Below are 24,064 nucleotides of genomic sequence, written 5' to 3'. Positions count from 1 at the left end.
AGGAGGGCAGGATATTTGGTGGGCAAGTGACTCAGAGGAATGAAGAGTTCAAGTAATTGCAACATTGCAAGAGACAGAGAAAGCCTTGAAATAGAGTAAGAAATGGTAGTTGGATATTCAAACAACCAAATTCAACACTTAGCTTTAGAGTCAGATTTTTTTTTGCAAGTAAGGCAGAACTGTTCTCATCTCTGTTCCTATTAACCCATGAAATAATGTGTCTGTAAAATATGTTCTTAGTGAACTGCATGCATGAGGGAGAGATAGATAGATAGATAGAGTAATTCATCATGTACCAAGTTTCAAGAAAGTGTTTATCATAAGATAGTTCTCAAAATACCTGAAAACCACTAGTCAATATTTAACATGAAATGCATCTTAAGATAAGGGGCAAATTATTTTAAATACTTCATAAGTTAGTCCCAATTTATTCATGCAGGGAATTATTTGCATTTCAGAAAAGAAATAAACCAGCAAGATAAACGGCTGAGGAGGAGACGTAGTGCTGGCAGGAACAGATAATCCCACCAACATTTTTAAGCTTCCTATCACCTTGCATTACAACTTAAGGACATTACAGCGAGTTCACATCAGAACAAAACCCATTAGCACAGGTCTAGAAAATTGCTGCTTATGGGGGATGAGTGGTCAGATTAGAAAACAAAAGCACATTTAAAAGAACAACAAAATGGTTGTTATTTATTTATAGGTTTCACACTATTAATTATCAAAATTTAATTAAATTTGTGAGAATTGCATAAAAAATATATATTTTTTAAATTACACATTAGTAAAGATTGTTCCTCCAGTTGAATTAATAGGAATTGAATTATCTGTAATCTTTTTTCTTACTTGCCTATTTCTTGACTGCACCCAAGTGAAGCAAATAAAAACATTAAATTAACTTTTCAGTCGAAGGGTCAGCACTGATAGTCATTATTTTATGTAACTTAAGATTTCTCAAAAATTCTGCAATGATTGGTCCACTTTTTGTTTCTGCTGAGCATACCCTGTCGTATTTTTTGTGCAAAACACCAACTGTATTGTGTGCCGCGAGCTCGTTTGAGCAACTCCACAGCTAACTCTCCCAGAAAGACCACCAGAGTCTGGGAAACAATTCAAAATTAAAACAATGACAGTGTGCGGCATAGAACAAAGTAACCAGCTTTTTTTTTTATTTCCAGTTAACACCAGGCAGGTGTCTGTCAGCACAAGTTATCAATGACACAGCAACCATTTTATTCAAAGAATCAAGAAGAGAAAGCCATCAGGCTGCTCAGTCAATGGCTTTTTCCTTCTCTCTGCGGACGTGCAGGGACGGTTAAGGGCTGGTCTGCAGGGAAGAACCTCGGGGATGTAGTGAACAGCAAAACATATTGACTTACCTTCTCTGCGTACTTGAACTTGACATAAAACCAGCTCGATTTAATCATCGTATCAACTCCTGATCCTCACAGGCAAAAAGGATTTTTTTTTACAAAGTAGAAACTGTGTTCACTTATAAAAAGCTTGGACTGTCAGCAGGATTCCTGTTTGGTAGATGTTTTCCAAAGGGCATGCAATGAAGGTTTTCTTTTTTCCTGTCTTATTCTGCCCTGAAAGCACTCAGAGCCTGCTACTGAGCCCTGCTTCCTCAAAGCCTCGCTCTGCGTGGCTCTGACAGATTGGCTGCATGACAAGAGAATTTCTCAAATGGACTTCAGCTGCATTCATCACAAATGGCACATGTCAGTAAGCCAAGAGGCTTCAGACCTGGCCTGGTCCCAAGAGGCCAATCCCTCTGCAGAATGGATAATGAAATCCAATGCTTCCCCTCCAGACACGGATTAACACCTGGCTAAACATCATTTTGACAGGAAACTGCAGCCCATCCGAGTTCATATGTGGGATTGCGCCCCAGTGCTACATCAAAATACACTCCACGGATTCTGAAAATAATTACCAGGAGCTTGACTGAGCAAGCCCTTTTACATCTATTTTCCACAAGAACTGTGTTTGCTTTCCAACTTGCTCAGCAAGCAGTCACAACGGACAACATGATAAAACTGTTAAAGCTGTTTGCTTTACCCAATTTATATCAGACTGCTGAGCAGCACAATCCGGTTACCATCCACTCGTAATATTTTATAATAGTTGTATAGAACAATATCACATATGTATGAAAACATGAACGCCAGATTAACCCCCTCGATCCCAAGACCGGTTATTACATTTTAAAGCAAGCGATTCATTTGCACTTAGTATTAGTGAAGTAAGGGGTTTTAAGCAATTTATTTTTCTATTCTTTGCATAGCAGAGAAGAGCAGCTGATTGCCTTCAAACTAAAGGTGATTTTATTTTTCTTTAGCACTGCCCCTCCCTCAGTTTTGCCTTTCTGCACTGTGGCATGCATTTGGCACCACCCCCTCACGGTACATTGCTCCTTTCAGTGCTGCCCCCCCCCCACATTGCTGTGTTTTGTAATATGACCACTAGACAAGGTAAAGAAAGCAGATTTCTACCGCTAAAGGACAATTACATGACTTGACACATCTATTTGTTCCAAGCTTTATAAACAAGTTACTCTCAGTTACTTGGAGAGGGTGGATTGGCATGAGGTGGGTACTTGTCCTTTCATAGTCTTCAAAATGCAGTACACCCTACTTAAATGGCAGCTAATTAATGACTCCCACAATTTGCACACGAGTCTGTTTCTGTCATGTTCCACATAATAAGTTTTGAAAATTCCTATCGTTTTGCTTTCAGCTTCAAAGAAAGATTTTTTTATGAAGCTTCAGGGCAATTCTAAAAGGATGTTTGTGTGCACTCACCCAGTAGGACGATCTCTTGATTCTTCAAGCATTGTAATGCTTGTTTAAAATCATTCCAGAAAGCAGTGTGAAATGCTGATCATCACCTACATTTGCTGTTCATAACTGGAAATACAAGTGTCCCACAGTTACCAAACATTTCCTACAGCAAGTTTCGTGGCAACAGTTTATGAAGCAGATCACTTGAAGTTGAATTGACATCTTTAAGTAATTATCTGATACTCTATATGATATGTTACTTGATTTTCTTGGTTCTTTGTAAGTTGAAAATACACTATTTTAAAGATGAATGCTTTATACCATATATGTTTTTCAATGGCTAAAATGGAGATTTAATCCTTTCCAAAGACAAAATCTAATGGGTAAATACAAATTTTGTTTCAATTGTGGGACAGCTTAATTTTAAAATTCTCACCCTTGTTTTAAAATTCCTCTAGAGGCCCATTCTTCACTTTGTTCTGCATCTATAACCTCCTCCAGCCTGGCAATTCTGACATCTCTGCATTTCTCCAACTCTGGCACCTTGCACACCCCTGATATTCTTCGTGCGACCACTGAAGGCACACATTCAGCTGCCAAAGCCTTCAGGTTCTTCTGATATACCCTGTGTCTCCATCTCTCACAAACTATCTGTAGATGCTGGAAATCCAAGCAACACACAAAATGCTGGAGGAACTCAGCTGGCCAGGCAGCATCTGTGGAAAAGTGTAAGCAGCCGACATTTCAGGACGAGACCCTTCACGATGAAGGATTCTAATGAAGGGTCTCAGCCCAAAATATTGACTGCTTACTCTTTTCCATAAATGCTGCCTGGCTTACTGAGTTCCTCTAGCATATTGTATGCGTTAACCTCTATCTCTCTCCTATTTATGATTCTCTTCTTAAATCTCTTGCAACTTTGAACAAGTCTTCAGGGACCTGTTTTAATATCTCTCAATGCAACCTGATATCAGATTTTGTTTTATGTTTGCCCCCATGAAGCCACTTACGAAGTTTTACAGGTTTCTGGCCCAAGTCTCAGGCCCCAATCCAATCTCCAACTACTGGTCCTCTCAACCCACACAGTACATTCTCCAGACCTGAACTGTCTTGGATGCCATTTTCTCTTTCACACAACCCATCTGTGAGCAAAGGATGCTGACTTGGTGTTCCCTGTAGTCATAAGAACATAATTGTGGTGGAAACTATTTCCAGGACTCCAAACATTTGAGGCAAGGATCTACAGCTTTAAATCTATAATTAAAGGGTCTAATATTGGTCTGTTTATGATTTGCAAAAAAAAACAGAGTCCAATGATATGGAAACATGTGCTGTACTTCCTGTTACTACAGCAGACCCTTGAAGTTTGCTGGTATTCAGCTTGAACAATACAGGTTATTATTTGAATCTCTTATATTAATATTGCTGACTGCATTTTCTCAATCACAGCATATATGTGCTAAGTTTCCCTAAATAATTAGATCAAGCTGCCTCATTCTGTACCAAAAAATTTTTGGAAAGGCCTATGTTCACTAGAGTAAATTGTTGTGGTTACTTGGCTGGCTGTGATGAAATCCTCAGCATTCTGAATAACAATAATACCTGTGTTTTATTATATGGAGGCAAATACAATTGAGATGTTTAAGAAGATCTAATGTGCAGAAAATGGAGGAATGTGGATGCTGCTTAGGTAGAAGGACTTAGTTTAGATAGAATTAAATTACACATTTAATTCATTCAGTAAAACATTGTTGGCTGAAGGGCTTGCTCCTGTGCTGTACTGTTCCGTGCTTTATATGTGCAACTTGTCTTTAGCAATAGAAACCCCATGATATAGAGTTTAAGCACTTAATCAGGGGTGGTGAGTCTATGGCGTGTATAACATTTGTCAGCACGTAGCAATGCAGTGCCGCCCCTTGATTCTTTAAACACCACCCTTCATAAAAAGATAATGATTATCTTTACTGCCAAATGAAGCGGGAAATGATTTTTACAACCCAAGAGCAGTGAGATACTTTCACAGCAAATGTGACACTGGATGATACAGTTTGAAATCCTTTTAGACCTGGCGTACACAGTGAGCCAGTTGGCATTGACTTCTCTCTGCTTATATTTTTTCTTCTGTCATTTGTGAGTGAACACTGTATATTCAGTGATAATAAAGTAAACACTGTACATAATTTAGCTACTCATTGCCTTTTTAAAAGATTAATATTAATAATTTTTGAAACGTTTTCTAAAATGCTTCATTAATTTTCATCTGTCTCTTTTATACTTTTATTAATAGTAAAACAATGAACACACATAAATAAGCAACAGGGCTCATCCTTTTTCCTTAAAGCATTCTATAATTATTTTACTAATCTATTAATCAATAATAATCTCTGCGCAAAACTACCATACCACGCAAAATATATTTTTTTGGAAGATTATCCTTAATTTGGGCAGTTGCTCTCAAAAAGGCTAACCACCCCTGCCTAGATCATTACAACTTCATGGATATTTCACAAAATAAAATGCTATGGACATGTCTGCTTTTATCCCTATTGCAAAAGGCAATATAACTAATAATATGAAAACTATCTAGAGCTACACTAACCTGGTGCACTGGAAGCAGGGATGGACATAATGCCTAGGAATTGATAAACTGGACAAAAGAATGCAGGATTGATTTACCAGGATAGCACATGGATTTGTAAGTTAAAATTAGAGAAATTATACTGATTCAAGCTGTGTTACTTGGAATTTAAAAAAAACAACTTTTTGAGCAATTAAATCAAAGTTTGCAGCGTATTAACAAATATCAATAGAAAAGATCAGCAGAAGCTGCTAAAATTGGCTGGGGACGAGAGCAGTGAATCCAAAGTTAGATCTTTCTGAACTGAGATTTAGGAAAGACATAAAGACTGCCAAAAGCTTATAAGTCTCACGTGGATGGAAATTGATAGTAGATCAACAACTGATATTATATCAAGGATTGATAGATGTTTGGTAGCTGAAAGTTTTGAGGGGACAGAGTTAACAGGTGCTAAAATGGAGATCAGTAATAAGGTGGGATCTGAGTGAATGATGGAACAGGCTTGAGAACTTAGCATCTTGCTTCTGCTTGTATGATCCTATGCTCATGATGATGAATTTAAATAGTACAGCCTTTCTTGCAGATTGCAAGAGAAAAGGTGTGAAATTTCAAGGGCACAGTGAGAAAGTGACAGAGGAAATGAAGGGTGAGAGGGTGGGGAATGTCAGAAAGAATTGTAAACCAAAAAAGATCTAGGAGAAGCAGCAAATAAAGCAAAAGGCAAATTTTCGCAAGCAAGACAGAGGAAGAGTCGCATTTACCTTGTCAATGGTATAGCAGAGAAATGACTCAGAAATAAGCAGGTGCATTGAACATATCAGACAAATTTGACACACGCCTAGTGGAAAGTGTCACCCTTACCTGAAGTGCACTCTATAAGCAAGATTAAACATAAGAGAAACGAATAGATAGAAAGAATGCAAAGTCAAATACAGCAGCATGATTATGAGTTCTAGGCACATGGCACTCCTAACAATATCATGAATTCTGCCTGTGATAACAAATTATGTGGATGAATGAATAGAGTAAGGGAGATTGATGAGATGCTAAGACATCCAAGCAATTAAGCAAATGGGCTGAAGTAGTAAATGGGTTTTAGTATGTTCATATAATATGGAGTAATAGATGTTCAAAAAGGAATCATAGACCATGTAAAAATGAATAGACATCCGTCAACCTAAGTAACAAAGGGAAAGGATTACAGACTTCATTCAATCCATCCAGGCAGTATGAAGCTATTAGCAACAAGGCTGAGAATACAGTGGGAGGCACCTCAAGGATACTGTATTCTAAGGGGAACCTACTGTACTGCTGAATAAGAGCTTTGCTGAGACCGCTTTGTTTCAATACAAAGAGCTAGTGATACTTTAAACTCTTTAAATTCAAAATTTGTCAAACACAATTTTTCCACATTCTAATCCCTGATGTTCCCACTACAGACATTGACATTTTATTGAGCCAATCTCCGACGCCTTGCCTAAAGTGGACAAATTTCATACTGTAGCTGTTGGCTGAGGACGTTATGATAGAGCCAAATTTAGCCCATTCCCAATAGCTCCATAGGTGTGGCTCCAACAATTAGCTCAACACCCTGGTCTTTCTACCCAGAACAACTCAGAATGAACAGGTTAGCCTGTTAACCATAGCAGAAAAGTCATTCTCCTCTCAGACAAACTATTTAATATACTCACTATTCTGAAAAAACCGGGATATGGTTGGGTTTTAGAAATTTTGGTATACATTTTCCGCCTATCTGCAATTACCCCTTAAACTAAGGAACTAGGTAGGAGTCAACAATGGATCAGTCAGACCCGATACGGATGACAGACTTACTTCATTAGAGTCAAATAGATAAGTTTGTTTCAATAAATAATCCAGTAGTTTCAGGATTACCATTAGGAACTCACTTCTATTTACGAAGGTATCTAGGTTTTACTTAACTGCATTAAGTACATTTAAAACAGAGGTTGATGGGTTCTTGACTTCTTAAGAACCTCAAAGATTATGGGGAGAGGGAAGGCGAATGGGTTCATAGAACATAGAAATCTACAGCATGTTACAGGCCCTTCAGCCCACAATGTTGTGCTGATCATGATACCTGCTCTAGAAATTGCCTAGAGTTCAAGTGTGATAATAAATCAGCCATGATGGAATGATAGAGCAGACTCAATGGGCTGAATGGCCTAATTCTGCTCCTATGTCTTATGGTATTAAGTTATATTTCACAATTGCCATAGCGAGCTTCAAACTCCTGCCTCTGGATTAAGAGTCTAGGACTCTGACAACTAACGTAGTAACTTAACATTTTTATCCCACTATAAACCCAACATAACTGATGATACCATTTACATCATTTAACTCTATGTTCATTTCTTTTAATTTTTGTTCAGTGATCTGCTGCTGAACGTTCATTCTTTATTTTTCAAAATTATTAATGGTCCCTGCACTACAGCAATGACAATACCAAAAGCAATGTGCAGATGCTGGAAACCTGGAGCAACACACAGAGAGTGGGCAGGGGGCATCTATGGAGGGAAATGGAGAGTTCCCATTTCAGATAGAGACATTTCATCAGGAGAAGTGAAGCAAAAGTATTTAATTGAAAGCAAAGTCCCATGGGATGTTTTGAGTTTGTAAGATCTTCATATATTGTTTTCATTTTTCAGGCTTTGGTGAGAGCTGAAGATTTGTTTAAAGCTAGATTATCCCAGATTGGTGAATGCAGCTATCTCAACGAGCACTCATGCACACTTGGCGGTGAACTGGAACGGATGAGCTGCAAGATTAGGAAAGTTCTCCACAGGTCAGCAACACAAGATTGTCTTGTTGCCTTTTACATGAAATCCCTCTAAGGCCACCCACAAGATGGCAGATCCTGCCAACATCCTACCAAAGAAAGCTGCTTCAGGTGAAATCCCACTCCAGCTGAGTTATCTTCAAAGGAAGATCTATTTGTGGCATCCATATAACCTATGCCAGACTTCCCAATACCAATCTTGGTGTAAAACCCGCTTACTGAAATGAGAAGTTGATGAGAGTTTACAGAGCGTGAACAATAAAAGTTCCCCCCTGGAATGATCATGATCACTATTTCCCCAAAGTGCTCTTCAATAGTGACACTATTGACTCCTGTACTTTATGTTACAATCTATTCCTAACACAAGGTAAACACAGTGCTGCCTCTACAGTTTCAGTTTCTTCCACCTGAAACTTACCACTGAAATTGCCCATGTTGCATCAGCTAGGATCATTGGCTCACAATTAATATTTATTTATCAGCCATTTTTGCCATTTTCAAGCTGGTGAAGCTTGTTTTGCTGTATTAATTACAAGAGTCACAAGAGGATTGCAAAGTCAACCAAACAAGTCCCTCTCCACTCGTTGTAATTGCCCTACCTAGTCCATCACTTAATCACTGAACATATCCTCCCTCTACCAGAAGACTTGCCTGATGACACATCAGGGAATCTCTCAAAGGCAATTTTAGAAAGGCTTAAATATGGCACAGACAAGCCACACTGCAGCATCTGAAAAATGTCAGCTTTACCAATGTGAGCAAAATATTGATTGTGTAAAATATCCAGAGATTCTATTTTTCCAGTAATTGACTGTGGATCAATATTCATTGAACTTGCAGTAAAAATGTCGTAAGTGTTAATCATTCAGCGCAGTGTCCTTCAGTAGATGTCAGTTGGTGTGGTATCAGCCAATAAACCATCTGCTGGAGAAGCAACAATATAATTTAACCTCAGAGGAAAACATCGCATTAGATCCCCATTAAGTAGGTCAAGAAGAACAAGTTGCATGGGATCCATGGTGAGTTGGTCAGTTGGATACAAGTTTGCCTTGGTCGTAGAAGAGAAAGGTTTGGGGTGGATGGGTACTTTGTGACTAGAGTTCTGTGACAAGTGGTGTTTCATAAGGATCAGTGCTGAGACTCCACTGATCTACATCTGACTGTATCTTTTGACAACCTTCCTCACTTTACATAACTCTACCAAATTTTATGCTGGAGGTAGGATGTCAAAAGCTGTACCCCTTCAATTGGACCGGAAGCCAGAGGACAGATAGCCAGTAAAACAAAATGAAGGGAAGGGAAGGGGTGGAGAAAGTGCTTATCAGCAATAGGTGGATCCAGGTGACAAGGGGTGATAAACAGATGGAGACTAGAAGAAAGGAAATAGCGACATAAGCAGGAAGGTAATGGGTTGAGGTGACTAAGGGCTGCAGGTCTCCCAACCCCTTTCATTCTTCAATTTGGCCCTTCCTCATCTGATTATTAGCTGGATTAGATTTTTCTTACTTTCCATGAACACAACATACCTGGGTAATCTTTTGCATTGTTAGGTGCTAGTATAATTGTACTGGATTAACTTGGTTGGAAGCACAGCTAGTTCTGAAGTTCAGATCTTCAGAAACAGAATGCTCTCTAGTCCTATAGCCTTTGCTCAAAATAGCATTTGCATCACATCAGATGAAAACTGGAATCTGTAAAGACCTCACAAAGGATGTCTAGGAGTGAGTTGTCATCTTTGGCATTCACCTGCTGGACTAGGGCGCTGTCAAGAATGAAAATGGTTGTGCCACCTTCTCCTCCAAGTAGCTGCTTAAATCTTCGCCACAATTCAGAACTAGATACGGGTGACTTAACTTGCTGCAAACTACCTTGCTCTCTGCAATCTCGCCATTTCAGCAATACACACAAAATACTGGAGGAATGTGCAGATCAGAGAGCAACTATGGATGGGGGAATGAACAGCAGAAATGAATAGAGTGACAAAGGGTCTTGGCCCAAAATGTCAACTGCCCATTTCCCTCTATAGGTGATGCTTGACCTGCCAAGTTCCTCCAACATTTTCTGTGTGTTGCAATATCTGAAGAATCTCTTATGCCCCACATTTTCAGATTGATGTGAACTTGCCCTCAAGGCTTTCTATTTAAAAGCCCCATTATCAATTAATGGTATTTGTTCTGTATCACAGAGGAGGGTCAGAGTTGCTGAGTGGTTCAAACTTTGGATCTCTGAAAATACAGTCGGTCATTTTGTCCTTGGGGTTCAGCACATGGGATTGGTCACCCATAAGTCTTATTGACAAGACTTTTACTTCTGACGACTTCACTGGAAGTTCGTATCAGGAAAGGTTATATGGCTAGCCAAACTTGTATCAGCCAAGTTCACAGATACTTTAGATCACTCTACCTTGTCCTACCACTACAAAACAAACTTTGTCTCTAAATTATCTCAATTCTGGTATTAGGGCACCAACTCAAAACATTGATTCTGTTCCCCTCTCTATGGATGCTGAATGATTTTCAGGGTATTTCCAGCCTTTTGTATCCAAGCTTTATTTATTTTAATACAACATCTTATCTTAGTAGATGGCCAAAAAGTTGTGACATAAAACATTTTTTCTGTCGCCTCCCCATGAGAAACTTCATATTGCTAAAAAAAACTCTTAGATCATTTTCAGTGTAGCTGGTATGAATTCAACATTTCAATTGGATTGTCATTATGACGAAAATGCACATTTTGTATTCACTGACTATGCTCCAGGGAAGCTGACTTTTTAATAATTGTGGCTAAAGAAACAGCCAGAACTTATGCAGCACCCAGATGTTCTCCTGCAGTCTGCTTGGGGGCACGGTATGTTCACAATTTTTCCATTAAACCCATAAGAAGAAACAAATCTCAATACTGAATGAACCCTTTACTTCCTCCTCATTCCTTTAGTGGCTGCTTTAATCTCACAAGCTTCTTGGCCTCCACCCAGAGATATCATAGAGAGCATTTATGAAAGAGGTGGACCACAGTTTCCACACATTCTTACAGCTTATTGTGATCAGACAATGGCTTCAGTCTTTAGGGTCCAAAATTGTCACAGCTAAAAGAAACATTTTACTCCAACTCCAGAAATCTCGCTCTGCTTTTACTGCTCTGGGAGGAATGGAAAATATTTCAAAGTGTTGATAAGCTCTACATACACTTGATACATTCACAATCTGGGAAAACAGAGAACAGTAGAGCAATTTCATCACACAAAGCAGAAAAAAAATGACCAAGTGCATTAACTTGGAACATCTCCTTCATCCCTTAATGAGTATTTTTTCAGAGAGATTTACGCTGGATTTAGTTTAAGGCCAAGTTGTTTATTTGAAACAATACCCATAACTGTACTGGACATACTTTACGTGAAAAGCAAGCGGCTGATTGAACTCAGCCAGTCAATCAGCATCTGGTGAGGGAAATGAATTACTGACATTTCAGGTTGACACCTTACATCAAGATGGATGATAACTGGAATAAATTGGAGAGGGGGAGTGATGAAATTGGGCTGGGAGATGATAGGTAGATTGAGGAGGAGTGCAGAATGCTGTGCAGATAGATGAGACAGGAACAGATAGATGAGAACAGGACTTTGGAGACAGGAACAAGTGGGTTATATTGAACCAGGAAAAGGGGGGGGGGGATTTAAGAAAATGGGGTCAGGCAGAGCCAGGCGGGAGAATATGAGGATGAAGGGAGACCAGACAAAGCAGCTCTCTAGCTGTTTGTTTTCTGCTCCATATTACAGCATCTGCTACCTCCTGTGTCCACCTATACTTTAAAAATGTTTCCTGGCTTTTAGGGCAGAAAAATTGAACAACCTAGTCAACCTCTGGGCTAGGACAGGGTATACCAATGGAAGGTGGTGGGTGGGGATTAACCCTAGCAAAGGGATATTCGCAGTGGAAGAACCTCAGATTGGATTTATGATGTCCACGTACAATCATTGTTACATGAACCCATGAACACCATCTTGTTATTCCTCTTTCGCAGTATTTGTTTTTTTGTAACTTATAGTAACTTTATGTCTTTGGGTTGTGCTGCTGCCACGAAACAACAAATTTCATGATGCAAGTCAGTGATAGAACACATACAGTATGGCAATAGTACAGGCCCTTCTGCCCACAATATTGTACTGACCCTTTAACCTATTCCAAGATCAATATAACCCTTCTCCACCACATAGCCCTCCATTTTTCTTTCATTCATGTACTCCAAGAGTCTCTTAAATGTTCTGAATGTATCTGCCTCTACCATCACCGCTGGCGGCGCGTTCACAGACCTACCACACTCTGCGTGGATACCGACCACTGACATACACCTAACTTTCCTCCCGATATCAAGTTATGACCCTTGTAATACCCATTTCTGCCCCGAGAAAAGGCTCCCCAGCTGTTCACTCAATCTCTGTCTCTTATCATTAATAACAACCCTGGTTCTGATTTCGTCTGGAAAGCAGCAGTCTTTAGAAATAGGTCCTTGCCTCAGAAGCTTGATTTGGATGACTGTACATCTTTGCAGCACCACACTGTAGAGGGCCAAGGATTCTCAATCCGGATATCCATAGATTTTTGGAATTGGGAGGAGTTGAGGATCAGCCATGCGGATGGAATTTCCCACTCTTACTGATGAGCCCATGGAACCACCTGAAGTTTTAAGCTTCACCTATCTAAAGCACAGAATGCTCCCCAGGCAGCTTAGGTCCCTGTGATCAACATTCATAAAGGCTTCAAATCTGTTATAAATAATGGGTTGTAGTGTGGTGGAAAGGTGCATATACCAGGAGCACCTAATCAGTGCACATTCTCAGCTGAACTCCCCACATTCAGGCTAGTGATCGGACAATGTAGAGGGATGACCTTTATATTTTCGGACTTTCAGTCAAACAGAGAAAAGGAATCACAAGCAAAATCAATCACTCTCCGAACTACAGCTAAAACATTTGGCAATGCTCAGAAAGATGTTTCTTAGTTTCTTGCATTTTCCCACATTCACTGAGCACGACTGCAGAGGCAGAGACAGCAAGATAGAAAAAGGGTAGGAACACAAAGTCCTGGCTTCATCTAGTTAAGACGGTTTAGCAAAACCAAGATGTAGAGTAAAACAATAGAACCTTTCTTTATAGCCATTTGATGTCTTTGGCAAAATTTTGCATTCAACCAAATACTAATCAAAGTGATAAAATTTGCAAGCAAAAGCCTTAAAAGCATGAAGAATCATAAAGGGGTCCAGCTAATAAGGATATTTAACAGAGGTCTTTTATAAAAATCCTACTGCTTAAGCATCAAATGTGTATGAGCTTTGCACGCACTGTTTCTGCTGACAGCGCAGGCCTTTTGTATGGTTCAGCTGATCTATCTTTAAAGCAGAATGGATTGAATAAAGCTCAAGAAAGATAAACTCAGTGTAATTACTAACAGATGAAGACAAACAATGTAAAGGCAGGAAATTAGGAAGCTTGCCCTATTACAAATGCAAAACATATTCTTTGCGTGTCCTGGAGGACTAAACATTTATCAATTGAATTTGGGAAGAAAATCATTCCCAGAAGTGGAATTCTATAAGACAAGAACAGATAACCGTTGCAGTCATGGTCAGCCAAGCTTATTACAGTGTCGAGAATATGTAAGCAAAAATTATACCCCTTTTGGATTCTGTCCCCGGTCTTAAAAAGCAAAATTAACAATGAAAACCAGAAATGTTAATGTTTTTTTCCTGTGAGAGTTCAGTGGCAAAGGTTATAGGTGATTTGGACATTAAACCATGAGATGATAAAGCACAAGGGGAAGCTAATCAGCTAATTCTAACTTCTCAATTAGACTCACTCTCTATGCAAAGTTCTTTTTTAATCTATCAGTTCACCAAAGTTTTGCCTCCTGTAGAATTTTGCTGATTACTTTAAGTATGTGACTTCAAGTTGCTGACACCTTTGCTAAGAAAAAGAGCTTTTCTCTATGACAAGACATATAATTTTGAACTCATCCATTAAGTGCCCCATTAACCTCCTGGTCTAAGGAGGGGTACTCTCTTTACTACATTTATAAATAGCGCTGCCACTAGAAAGCACCATTCCTCATCAAGCACCCTTAGGTCCCAAACTACCAGGTTTAGGAACCAGCATGAATCGCTTCACTCACCGGACACAGAACTGACTCCACAACCTCTAGACTCACTTTCAAAGACTCACGTTTGCTGTATTATTTATTCACTTTTTCAAATGCATTATCTACACATTGGATGCTTGTCAGCCTTTGTTGTGTATAGATTTTTTTCATAAATCCAGTTTTTTAAAAAATTTTCCTGTAAATACTTGCAATAAAAGGAATCTCAAGGTAGTATGTGGTGACATACAAATACTTCAAAAGTAAATTTAAACTTTGAACTCTCCAGGAGCTGACTAATTTGCATGTTATTTGTACTCTGCAAATGTTGTACAAGCTCTCTTGGTTGCATTTTTGTAGTGTGATTAATCAAGGGACTCTGGTACAGAATAATTAGTAAGTTGTAGAAATAGGAAGTAATAGTTTGGCTGTGCAATGTACAGTAGAATGGTATCAAATTACTTGACTGGTTGTCAGAGTACAAGTAACTCGGAGAGGAGAATCAAATCCCAGTGTGGCGCATGAGGGATTAAAATTAATGTAATTATATATATTCATAAAATAAAAAAGCACAAGTAACAGGGGCCTGAAATTATTTTAATTTCTATATTTATTTAGAAATACAGCATAGATTAGGACCTTCCAGCCCTTTAAACCCAGCAGCCCCAACAAACCCAAATTAACCCTAATCTAATCATGGGACAATTTAAATAATCAATTAACCTACCCAGTATATCTTTGGAATGTGGTAGGAAACTGGAGCAACTGGAGATAAAGCCACATATTACACGAGGAAAACACAAGACCATAAGTTATAGGAGCAGGAGTAGGCCATTCGGTCCATTGAGTCTGCTCTGCCATTCAAGCATGGGCTGATCCAATTCTTCCAGTCATCCCCACTCCACTGCCTTCTCCCCATACCCTTTGATGCCCTGGCTAATCAAGAACCTATTTATCTCTGCCTTAAATGTACCCAATGACTTGGCCTCCACAGGCGCTCCTGGCAACAAATTCCACAGATTTACCAGCCTCTGACTAAAGTAATTTCTCCGCATTTCTGTTCTAAATGGAAGTCCTTCAAACCTGAAGTGGTGCCCTCTTGTCCTAGACTCCCCTACCACGGGGAATAACTTTGTCATATCTGATCTGTTCAGGCCTTTTAACATTTGGAATGCTTCTATGAGATTCACCTTCATTTTCCTGAACTCCAGGGAATACAGACCAAGAATGCCAGACGTTCCTCATACGGTAACCCTTTCATTCCTGGAATCATTCTTGTGAATCCTCTCTGAACCCTCTCCAATGTCAGTATATCCTTTCTAAAATAAGGAGCCTAAAACTGCACGCAATACTCCAAGTGTGGTCTCATGAGTGCTTTGTACAGCCTCAACGTCACATCCCTGCTCTTTTATTCCATACCTCTAGGAATGAATGCCAACATTGCATTCGCCTTCTTCACCATCGACTCAACCTTGAGGTTAACCTTTTGGGTATCTTGCACAAGGACTCTGAAGTGCCTTTGCACCTCGGCATTTTGGATTCTCTCCCCATCTAAATAATGGTCTGCTCGTTTATTTCTTCCACCATAGTCCATGACCATACACTTTCCAACATTGTATTTCATTTGCCACTTCTTTGCCCAGTCCCCTAAGCTATCTAAGTCTCTCTGCAGGCTCTCCGTTTCCTCAACACTACCCACTCCTCCATCTATCTTTGTATCATCAGCAAATTTAGCCACAAATCCATTAATACCGTAGTCCAAATCATTGACATACATCATAAAAGCAGCAGTCCCAACACCAGCCCCTGTGGAACTCCACAAGTAACTGGCAGCCAGCCAGAATAGGATCCCTTTATTCCCACTCTCTGTTTTTTGCCAATCAGCCAATGCTCTACCCATGTTAGTAACTTCACTGTAATTCCATGGGCTCTTATCTTGCTAAGCAGCCTCACGTGCGGCACCTTGTCAAAGGCCTTCTGAAAATCCAAGTACACCATATCTATTGCATCTCCTTTGTCTACCCTGCTTGTAATTTCCTCAAAAAATTGCAGTAGGGCTTCTTACAGAGGACGACAGGATTGAACTCCAAACTCTGACACACTAACCGCTATGCTACCCTGGCACCCATTACAACTATAATTAATTACAATCAATTTAAACTTACAATTAATTGCAATTGGTTGTTGTAATAATCCAAGTGCTTCACTGATGGCCTTCATGGAAATAAATCTAACATCCTTACAGGGTCTGATTTTCATGGGATCACCAGTTTGCTAGACTCTTAATTGTCATTGAAACGGCTCAGTTCAATTCAGTGGCCAATTGCAGCTAGTAGCACCCATATCTTGTAAAAGTCAAAGAAAAGGTTACAGAAAATTATTAGGTAGTTATGATAGGCATGATATCCATTCTATTAATTGTGGTCACATAGGTGTACTTCACCTCTACTGGAAAAGCAGTGGACTGAAAATCAAGTTCAGAGACTTGGCTGAAGGTTGCAATCAAAGGAGATGTCCTCAAATAAGTTTGCTGTGCTCACTTGCATCATTACTTCATTCAAAACTTTTATTCAAAAAAAATTATTTGATTATCCCAGAGTAGTAGCTTGCTTTGAAGCCTGTTAAAGTTATTAGACACCAGTTTGCACAACAATATTCAACAACTGAACTATTTGTTGTCTCAATTTGCAATTACTTGGCTTTGTTTTCAATCTTTCACTTCAGCCTAACCAGCTTTGTTTTCTGGCTTAGTGCACTTCCTTTCTCCAGAATGAAATAACAGGCAAATACATTGGGCTTAAAGAATGAGAAAAATATATGTTATGAGAGAAGAAAAGATGAAAGGAAGGTCATGAAGAGCAGAGGAACTGAGACCTGACAGATCAAATGGCTGGTCACCATAAACCCACTGTAAACCTAAAACAGAATATCTACAAAGTACTCCATATACTTTCTCAAATAATCCATCTGCAGTAATGTGCAACAAAGCAGAAACTGCTTGTTAATATCATTCTGTAAATTTGGAGGTGCACAGCACTGAAACATCTAAGTGATGTTATGTTGAGATTGTCTAAGACATTGGTGAGGCCTAATTTGGAGTATTTTGAGCATTTTTGGCCACCTACCAACAGGAAAGATGTAAATAAAGTTGAAAGAGTACCGAGAGCATTTACAAGGATGTTGCCCCATCTGGAGGACCTGAGTTATAAGGAAAGATTGAATATTTTATTACTTTATTCCTTAGAATATAGAAGATTGAGAGGAGATTCGATGGAGGTACAAAAATTATGAGGGATATAGATTGGGTAAATGCAAGTTAGCTTTTTCCACTGAGGTTGGGTGGGACTACAACTAGAAGACATAGGTTAAGGGCAAAACATGAAAATTTAAGGGGAACATGAGGGGAAACTTTTTCCACTCAAGAGGGTTGTGAGAGTGTGGAATGAGCTGCCAGCACAAGAGATGCATGTGAGCTCAATTTCAATGTTTAAGATAAATTTGGATAAATACATGAATGGTAGGAGTGTGGAGGGCTATAGTCTAGGTGCAGGTCGATAGGAATAGGCAGTTTAAATGGTTCAGCATGGACTAGATGGGCTGAGGGGCCTGCTTCTGTGCTGTACTTTTCTATGACTCTATGAGTCTAAGTTGTTCAATTCCCAACACTGAGATGCCAGCAATTAGTCGGAAACAAAGAAGATGTGAAAAACTGCCAACAAGGAATGACTAAACAGAATCAGCATGGAAACAAGAATGAACACAAAGAAAAACAAGGATCAACGTAGTACTATGTCGTGAGATAAGTTAGATCCAATCATTGTTCTAGGGATCAGCTCATCGGTTTCAAAAATATTGCTATGAAGCAGGGGCAAAGATCATAGCTTCTAAACAATTCTGCACGAGGGAATTCTGTTATAACTGATGAAGGATAAAGGCAATGGCATATCCTGAAGACTTTTTGCTACACATTAAAGTTAAGAAAAATATTGAAGTGATTAACAGCAGAGGGAACTCTTTTTTTGTCAATCAACAACATATGAATAGAACACCTACTGTAAGACTATCTCTGTTTCAGAGGAATTCTCTCATGACTGAGCCTGTTCTTTGAAGTAAACACAATACCAATACAAGACCTAGCCAGGGATCTGATATACGTAATTGGGCAGCATTGTTCCACTGAAGCAAACTCAAACCTTCTGGGCATCATATAAAATACTTTCTTCAAGTGGTTGAGTGTTTCATTTGTATGATGGTTTGAATTAAATTCCTCCTGGGCAGCATTAACCTACATTTGCATTGCTCTTTTATGTTGAAAAGTCAATAATGCTTCTTAGTCGAGTGTCATTGCTATATATGAAGTACACATGAAACATTAACTCAATTGGATGTGAACAGTTGATTTTAATCAAACCAGATCCAAATGTCTTTGAAATGTTCTACAGCATCCAGATTTTCTTTTAATCAGACAGAGCACTTCCAGAAATTTGACCAAACCCAGCTGCCAACATCTTTCATAAACTAGCCATATATAAAGGTCACTGAAAATAAAAATGGTCCACACTACAGAATGGACCACTTGGGTCATACAGACTCAATTTTGTAACAGATGGCGTAACATTTGCAAGACTACAGAGTTCCACTATCAGAATAAAATGAATTACTATTTCTTTGAATGGCCACTGATTTTAAATCACTCACAACCTTTTTCATGGTCTTTATGGATAATCATTTCTAAAATACAGTGACATTCAAGTTTTTATGATCAGTCAGTATAACCACTGAGTGTCGAACTTGGGGTAGTCACACTTATAATGGAGCCAATTCTGGAGAAATATAGTGGTAATTTCTTAAGTGTTACCATTGAATTTAACAGGATACATCCAGCAAAAACTGTTAAGAGATAACTTCTCCTTCACCTGATGTCTGATTTAAATTAAATAAATGTCTTCACACGGACGTACCCTCCAGGAAGGTACACATCATGCATCTCCTCTATCAAAGACCAGACTGTAAAAGTACAGCTACTTTTTCCCTGCAAACTTAGTGCCAGAATTCATAGTACTTAGTTAACTCAATTAGTTTGCTGTGGGGAAGGGAAGGGGGCCAAAAATGGCAGGAGGTATGGTGTGATCCAAAGGACGGATACAAAATTTTTGTTCATTTGCTCCAGGCATGTTTGGTTCAAGCAACTGTTCTGCAAATGTTTGTCAGATTCTGCCGAATTTAATCAATTTCTCAAGTTATTTAGCAGGGTTTCCTAACAATTTGAAGCACAAGAGTCCCAAAATTTAAAACAACATTTTATACGATCCAGACAATATATCTTTGTGTTTCCCCTTTGCAGTTTCTTTTAGCATCAGTGAACACTCCATTCTTATGGTTAACTCTTTCTGATAAGTACTGGTTTTCTTTCCTCAGATAAGCTATTAATTTGCACTTTCTAAGAAGTTCTGATTTTAAAAATGGAATAAAAATGTGTATTATTTTGAATATTTCCCAGCAAAATTATTCTTTATTACCTACAAAACAAATGCACACATATATGAAAATGAACTGCGGTTTTGTAGGTAATACAAAAACCAACATTTATAATGAGAGAAAAAGCCAGTAGAAAAGCATTTTAATGCTTTTTTCATTTTTTTTCATAACTGAAAAAGAAAACTACTATGTCTTGGAGAGAGGAAATGGGGTTGTTCAGAAAGCTTTAATAAAATTACACCACTTGTCTTTCAAATGTTGTTTAAGATTGCAAGAACATTTGTGTGAAGTAAAGGCAGGATTCTGCTGGTACGTAAATGCTAGCATTTCCTTTCAGAAATGCTGGTATTAATGGGGAGGGGGGGGGATGTCAAAAAAATGTAGAAGTGCTGGGCACACTTTGCTAAATGCATAGATCCAGAATTTAGCATAGCGACCAGCATGCTCTGTCACTGACTGCTTACTGGTAACACAGTAAGTGGCTGAAATGAGAGCCAATAAATTCTCATATGCCCTTCAACAATGCATCAGGTACAATTCGTTTCATGTGAGGAGCTATTCAGGAACTACGATAGAAATACTTGCCATTTTGGATATATACCCAGTTAATTATTTCCTCTCAATGTTGGTTAATAAGGTTCCAGCAAAATCTGTAAATAAATCAGTCCTGATGAAGGGTCTCGGCCCAAAACGTTGACTGTTTATTCAGTTCCATAGGTGCTGCCTGACCAGCATTTTGTGTGTGTGTGTTGCTTTGTTAAACATTTTCCTGTAATCGTACTTAGCTAAAGATTGTTCTCAAATGTCACACATGATACCATTCTTGCTCTCAGGAATAGCAGCATTGTCAATTATCACTGGTTTGGGATGGCATAGTGGTGCAACTAACCAAGTCTCACTGTGCCAATGAGTTTCAATTCTCACATTGGATGCTGTCATTTGCCCTTTCTTACTTTAAAAGCAGGCACTCCAATTTCCCTCCAGGCATCCTATTATGTACAGGTTGGTAGATTAATCAGCCTCTGCAAATGCCCTTAGTATGTCGGTGAGTGGAAGAATCAATGGCGGCATTGATAACATGTGGGAGGAATTTTAAAAATGGGATTACTCTAAATGAATGTTCGATCTTTGATGCAGACTCAGTGGCTTTAAGAGCCTACGTCCATGTTGAATGAGTCTCCAAGATGTCTGGATAGAATCACCTCAGAGAAATAGAAATGGTGCATGATAAGTACAAAGGCAGGGAATTCCATGTTTTTGAAAATCCGTGATAAATTAATGAGAGTAAGAGACTTTGGAAGGAATCCCAGTCAACTCAGCAGGAATGTGGGGACAGTGAAGGACATTGTGGACGGTGAAGGATATTTGACACGGTGCATTTGAGTTAAAATGGAATAAGAGGATTAAATTCATAAAGGGACTGACTACAGCAATTTGAACCATGTTTTATGATTTCATTTATGTCAATATCCTGATTACACCAGCAAAAACTGTCCTACTCCCTTTTCGGCAAATTGACACTAAATATGTCTTGCATATAGACACTGAAATAAACTGTGGCTTGGTTAATTCAACGGTTGGAAGTCCATGAACATGTTACAACTATTTTTTGATGAGAGATCTTTATCTTCACTTTCTACTTTCTGTGGTGTTAATCAGTCATACTTACCTGAGAAAGTGAGAGAAGCAGAGAAGGAAAATGTTTTAATTCTACTGGAGCTCTGGGGCTTTGCTTTAATTTGCTTCTCGAGTTATCCAATTTTTTAATCTTTGGACTTAATACTTTGCTCTCCCTGGAGGTGATATTTATATCTGCTCTTTCTCCATGCTTTTTCCAAGTCACCAGAACAAAGTATCCAAATTAATAATAATTAATAATACAAGGTACTTTTAAATCTAAATTTGGTTGTAAATCTGGATCAAGGATAGTCAATGATCACAGAGCTTTGCAGCTGTTTTGTAGGATTACATCTTTCCTCCCTTTTGTCCTCCTCTGTGCAGCTGATTTTCCTTTAATCCTCCCCATTCTCTCTCTCCCCCTCCATTTCTCTAGTTCATCTTAAGATTCTCTTTCATCTCTTCCTATTTCTTTCCACACTTTACCCTTCTGTGTGTATTCCAAAGGAACCATTTCTAAATCGAATATAACCTCTGTCAGCAAACACTTTCCTCAACTGGTAAGAGAACTGTCCAATGTTGCTATCTCCTTTCTCTCAAGATGTTCAGTGAGAGATCTTAGTTGTTTTCAGTCACAAAATACTTGGTAATATGTTACTATTAGATAAGAAGTAACCACATTACAGTGATCTTGCATATAAATTCCAAAGGATTAACAGCTGAAATAAATTATCAATTTATTGTGTTCTGGATATTTGTCACTGAGGTCCTCAGAATGGGGAATGTATGCATGTTCAAAATAAGTCAGATTAATCATACTACTGTTGTGCCAAATGGTCCCAATTATCTTTGGAATGAGATCTGTATACAGAAGTGAATCTTTCTTACTTTGTATGGTAACTCATCAACATGTGACTTTTTCTCTTTAACCACCATATAATAGCACAGGTTCTCTCCACAGATCAGAAGCCACATTGATTGATCTTCTTCCTGCTCTCTATGCAGCACCCACAAGACACACGGTGGAAGTGTGCCAGAATGGTCCAATTCAACCACGCTCGTAAAAGCTTGACACCATTCAGGACAAGACAGTTGCTTGATTCACACATTGTCTACCAACTTAAATATTCATTCCATCCAACCCTGCTGCATTATGGAAGGAGTGTTCACTGCCTGTGAGATGCACTACAGCAATAAAGCATGGCTTCCCAAAACCCATCATCTCTACCAGTCCAGACAAGCACATCTCCAAGAATCCCTCTGACTATATTTTGTTGTCACTGGATCTACAGAGCAGAAACCTGTCCCACAAGACTACCTTGATGCTATGGATGACAGTGGTTCAAGGTGGCGACTCACCAGGACCTTCTCAGGAGCAATTAAGCATAAACAATAAGCACTGCCCTTGCCAATGCTGTATGAAACGGACCACCCTATCATGAACGAGATTGCTGAGGGCTGACATTTTAATACAATTGCATGTGCCTCAGTTCCCATTACAAATAGTAGTCCCTCAGAATATTAAATATGGCATCAACACTAACAGAAATATAACAGGACCCAAAGTTATTTACAATGAGATTCAAAATATATCTAATGACACCAAATTCAACATTACACTTAAATATTTGGCAATTCGAGGAAAGTTTTAGAGCAGAATTTCTGTCTTCCCAAAACCTAACACAGTAAATGAAATATCACATAAAACAAACACAGACAGCGAGAATCCCTTGAGACAAAAGAGAACTGTAAAAGCCAGTACTCTTCCAGGAATGTTATGCATTTTTAATTATCAGTGTTAGAGTTAAGACCTGCAAAAGAACAAGAATGGAACACCTTAACAAGCAAAGCTCATCTCCCATAAATATTTCAACTTTTTACACTGTGTCTTTGCCAAATTCACTCCACTGTAACATGTAACCATCCTATGTTACTAATTCACTTATTATGGGTCACAAGCAAAGCATATGGCAGGAGTAGGGAAAAGAGATGAATACATCATCTTAAATTTGCAAACCTTAAATTCTCAGCTTTGATTATCAGTGTAGCGCCATCAGGAAAGCGACAGGCAATGTATCTTACCATTCTAAACTGCTGAGGCACATCAAAAACGCATCTGTTAGCAGTCACATGGAAGCAGGGCAGCGTAAAAGCACAAACCAGTAATGAAATGCACCAGCATCTGTCTCACACAACAGCTCTATAAACAGAACAAGCTTTGATCCCACTTCATTATACAGACACTATTCAACTCGGAATCCTCATTATTGAAACTGGAGATTTATTCACAGATGTGTTAGATCAAAGAGAGGACAAGAGGTGGGGAATCATAATCTTTGAATTCTAATGCGCCATTATAGGAAACAGAAAAGCAGGTACCGTGCAAACCTAAAATGGGCGAGTAGCAAGATCTACTTCAATTCTCTTAAGCCAGGCTAAAACAATTACTTCTATTGAATCAATTTTAACCCCATCTGCAGAAACATGACACCTGAATATTTGGAAAAATTAATACAAACTCGTGGGTCAGTGCGTTAGTAACATTCAGATTCTCATGCACAATATTTCAAAAGACGAGGGGCATGGAAAGGAATGTAACGTTGCTGACATTTGTAAGTGTGTCTATTTAACCAACTGGATGATTACTGGGGGGGGGGGATGGGGATGAGGGAAGATC

General features: G+C 38.9%; 1 protein-coding gene across 7 annotated transcripts in view; it reads right to left on the bottom strand.

Annotated features, from left to right (window-relative positions):
- The window catches only part of auts2a (activator of transcription and developmental regulator AUTS2 a), a 1,126,933-nt gene that overhangs the window by 725,661 nt on the left and 377,208 nt on the right, over window positions 1-24,064 (bottom strand). Inside the window, exon 1 of one of the 7 annotated variants that reach the window (XM_073053565.1) lies at window positions 1,386-1,636. The exons of the other annotated variants lie outside the window; for them this stretch is intronic. Coding sequence (XP_072909666.1) covers window positions 1,386-1,433 — 48 coding nt within the window. The 5' untranslated portion in view covers window positions 1,434-1,636. Of the gene's footprint in view, window positions 1-1,385; window positions 1,637-24,064 lie in introns of those variants that run through there. 7 annotated transcript variants of the gene reach the window in all.

Source organism: Hemitrygon akajei, chromosome 8, assembly GCF_048418815.1.
Source record: "Hemitrygon akajei chromosome 8, sHemAka1.3, whole genome shotgun sequence".
Lineage (NCBI taxonomy): Eukaryota > Metazoa > Chordata > Chondrichthyes > Myliobatiformes > Dasyatidae > Hemitrygon > Hemitrygon akajei.
This window is presented reverse-complemented; position numbering and strand designations above follow the sequence as displayed.